Source organism: Hibiscus syriacus, unplaced genomic scaffold (genome assembly GCF_006381635.1).
Source record: "Hibiscus syriacus cultivar Baekdansim isolate YM2019G1 unplaced genomic scaffold, ASM638163v2 tig00110347_pilon, whole genome shotgun sequence".
NCBI lineage: Eukaryota > Viridiplantae > Streptophyta > Magnoliopsida > Malvales > Malvaceae > Hibiscus > Hibiscus syriacus.
The window spans coordinates 463,618-467,476 of record NW_024062698.1 but is presented as its reverse complement, the minus strand read 5'-3'; the positions used below and the strand labels follow the sequence as shown (position 1 = coordinate 467,476).

Below are 3,859 nucleotides of genomic sequence, written 5' to 3'. Positions count from 1 at the left end.
TGATAGGACGATTTGTGTGTAAAGGGCTTTAAAGAAGTGATTTTCCTTTGAATATGAACGCTGCTGTAAAATGACTTTCCTCTTTTCAACCCGTAAGTTGTTTTACAGGGAAAAAAAAAAAAGTTACCGAAAAACATTTTTCTTAGACTAAAGAGTCTTCCTTAAAGTGTTTAAGCAAACACAGGAAAACATTTTCTATAAATTGTTCTCCAAACAAACAGACCATAAATTAGCACATCTAACTTTGAATTCAGAATTTGGATTTAGATTTTAGTAATAGTGTAAATTAAGTAATAAAATGCTTTGAAATGTCTCGTATCTTTGAATTTACTAGATGATAAAGCAGTAGTGATTTTGAAATTCCTAATTTATTCTTGAATTTGATAAATTATACTTTTCAACTATATAATACATCGAATCCCATACATGGGTTTACATAGTAAATAAAATCTAATAGTTGAAATTTAAAGTTGCAAAGGGAGCATAATTAATTTCCTTTTTGTCAATGTTCAGCTCAATCAGATAATGAAATTTGTTTACCGACACATATAGGAGCCAAACACTTGAAGAATTCATGTGGATGCCAATCCTTTGTCTTGTAAGTCTTGGAAATATCATTCTTCACATCCCAACGGATCCCAAAATCTGCCTTTATAATCACTTGTTTATTGCTTACATCCACTATGAATTCTCTCACTCCTGCAAGTTGAAACAATAATTTGGTTTATAAATCCCATGACATTTAGGTTTCACCCGTCAAAGTGCCCTACCAGTTATTTTAGTTATAACTTGAGAGACTCTCTTTCGGCATTCAGAGCATCCCATGTTTGCAGTCATCACTATAACCTGAAACTGAAGTCTCTGCATTGTGAACTCCCAGTAATTGAATTAAACTCTAAAACACCAATAGTTTCATGTGTGCAATTTGCAGAAGCTCATGAAGGAGCTGTTAGAAGGAAGGTCATTAATATGAAAATTCAATTTAGATAAAACATAATCGTGGATGAAGAATCAAAAAATAAGTTGGAAGAAATCTTCAGATATTAATAAATCAAGAAAAAAAAAGGTATCGTTCCTGGAAGTAGGGAAACAAGCTAAAACAGAACAACAATGATATGCAGAACCATGACACCAAGCTATGGACAATGACGAGGCAAAGCAAGAAATCGATGGCTACAAACGTCGATATAAAGAAAGTGACCCAGAAAACATACCGAAGGGAGTGCCAGATCCTCGAGATTCAAGAGAGTCTTCGTATTTGATGCCATGCACCATAAAAATCAAGTTTTTGCTCTGCTTCTGCAAACGGATGACCTCTCTCCCTCAACCACTTTTTTTTTTTTTTTTACAAATTTATGACAACAATTAACCCCTTCACAACAAGAAACTGAAGTATGCAGACATTATAAAAAATGTGAAGTTGCTATTAAGAAATATGAGTTCCCGTCAGCATTATGACTACAGATAATATTTCCTAGAACTTTAAACTACCTAACATTCTGCTCAATTTCTTGGGAGGACCACCATTCAATAACTTGATAGATTTAACATTTTATGCGCACCAAGCTTCTATCGTTGTGACCTTCATGTTCTCTGCATAGTTATATACTATTACAATCAATGTTAAAAGCTTAGTTTTTTCTCTGTGACAGAATAAGATGTAAATCAAGACCATATTAAATAAATTTGTTGATGTAAATGAACAGAACAAAAGCTAAAATGGGTAATGGACCAAATAATATTTTAATCTATCGGAAGGTAGATAAGAATATCAAGTAGTGTAATTAATATATCTAGTCTTGAATCTTTCTTTTGGACCTAGTCAGAGTGAGATGGCTTGTTGAACTAGGTTTAGGGTATAATTTTGGGGAACACGTATTTAAAAATATGCTAGCATTTGCACATAGTCATGCATAACTTGAAAGATCTAAGATGATACAAATATTCAAAATATGCACAATTCAATGTTGTTCTTATGTTTATCTTACATGAAACAAAAAATTTGTACGAACGGACAGTTTGAAGCAACAATTTTAACAAACGATACCATCAAAGCACACAAACATGGAAGCAAACAGAAAAAAATGGAGTTGGAAGGATGAAACTTGCCAACAATTGGCAACTACCAAATCAAGCCAAATTATGTCAACATCCAACAGGCAATATTTTGGTAAAAGAAATTATAGCTTTCATACATATCCATCAAAAGAAGCTCCTTACAAAATATTGAATAAATTCGCAAGTCAATGCAGTTCAAACAAATATGAAAACGCTAGTTACAACCTAAATCCATACAACTCTACGATTTGAACATCTAGAAACATAAACCTGCCGAGCTTTAGCTTCTGCAAGCTCACCTCCTGGAAAACCTTGTATCCTTTAGAGGCCGATTTGTTTTGCTCCTCTCGGTTCCCTCTCCTTCTCCCGCCTCTCCCTCTTCAAACGTTCTTCCCGCAATTCTTCTATCGTCTTCTTCCCGGTTTTCCTTCCCTCATCCTTCTTCACTCTTTCTGATCCATAATTGTCATTCCTCTCTTCAACATCTACATTCCGCTTCTCCAGGTACCACGGCAACTTAACTCCCTTTCCAGCAATCCCATAACCCAATCTATACTTCTCGTCCTCTGGCGCCACAACCTTGGGAACCGCCTCCTCTTTCTTCAATTTCTTCCTCTTGAACCCATCTTTCTCAGCAGCCTCTTCCTTCCCTGAACCTTTGATGGAATCAAAACTCTTAATCCCTTCAAAGAGATTAATGTGACCAGATTTGGGATCGGATTCAACAGCCTCTACAGGTTCATCAGCAGCAGGCTCAGAACCTCCAGGTTTATTTAATGGAGCCAAGCCACGAGCAGTCCGAAGCTGCTCAAGTCGGTACTTGGTATCCCTTTTCCTCGCCTGTTCACGTTTTAGTTGCTCTCCTTTTGCAGCGGCTTCTTCATCTTTCCGGACTTTTCTCTGTTCTCGTAGTTATAAACATTCCAACTTTTCTGGGGCAAAATATTTAACCCTCCATGACCTCCCATAGCTACTCGATTCTATAATTCAACGGAAAATTACCAGCGTATAATTTAGTTGGGTATTTAAAAATCGGAATTTGGGATCAACATGAAGCTATAGTCGAATGTAAACCTAACGCGGAAACTGAACTTAGGTTTTATAAGAACTGGAAATGCAGATTGAAAGCAACTGGGATTATGAAGCAAATTGAATTTTAATAGCAGGAGAAATGGGATTGTAAATACGGGTTTTAATTAATTTATTGGAGCTACAATTATACCCAAAATTGATTGTGTTGATCAAAGAAAAAGATAAAAGAGTGTGTTTTCCTTTTGTGATTGAAACAGAGGCCCTTGCTTCGCCAGTCAATCGAAACAGAGAACTCTATTTCACAATTCATACACCCCTCTGAACAAATAATACTGGGGTAAACTACATGTTTAGTACTCAACAATAATTTTTGTTCTGTTTAGGTCACCTGATTTTTTTCAAAATTCATACCTAATATTTAGTTTTGATTTCATCGTTAAAAATTAACGATGATGTCGACGTGTTAACATAAAATAATTTCACGTCATCCTTGAAAATATAAAAATACCACATCAATAATTTTGTTAATTTTTAACGGTGAGTGATCAAAATAAAACTAAAATAGACGTTAAGTATAATTTAAAAAATAAATGAGCGATCAAAACATAACAAAAGTAATAGTTGAAATACTAAATATATGTTTTTACCAATAATAATAATTTAGGACTAAAGAATAAAAAATAATATATATTTCGAATTGATTAAATTATTTATAATATAAATTGATATTTGAACTTGGAATTTTTTTAAATTGATACATATTCTTTTT

The 3,859-nt window shown here is 34.1% G+C and overlaps 1 protein-coding gene and 1 pseudogene across 1 annotated transcript; both read right to left on the bottom strand.

The window, feature by feature from the left end:
• Positions 1-499: 499 nt before the first annotated feature.
• On the bottom strand, positions 500-1,338 carry LOC120120770. Its single transcript, XM_039140304.1, has 3 exons — positions 1,215-1,338; positions 771-852; positions 500-699 (listed from the first exon to the last, which is right to left on the bottom strand). Exons 1-3 carry the CDS (start codon positions 1,266-1,268, stop codon positions 515-517), a joined length of 321 nt encoding a protein of 106 aa, XP_038996235.1. The 5' UTR covers positions 1,269-1,338; the 3' UTR covers positions 500-514.
• Positions 1,339-2,254: 916 nt separating this feature from the next.
• LOC120120771 lies at positions 2,255-3,319 on the bottom strand (annotated as a pseudogene).
• Between the last annotated feature and the right edge of the window lie 540 nt (positions 3,320-3,859).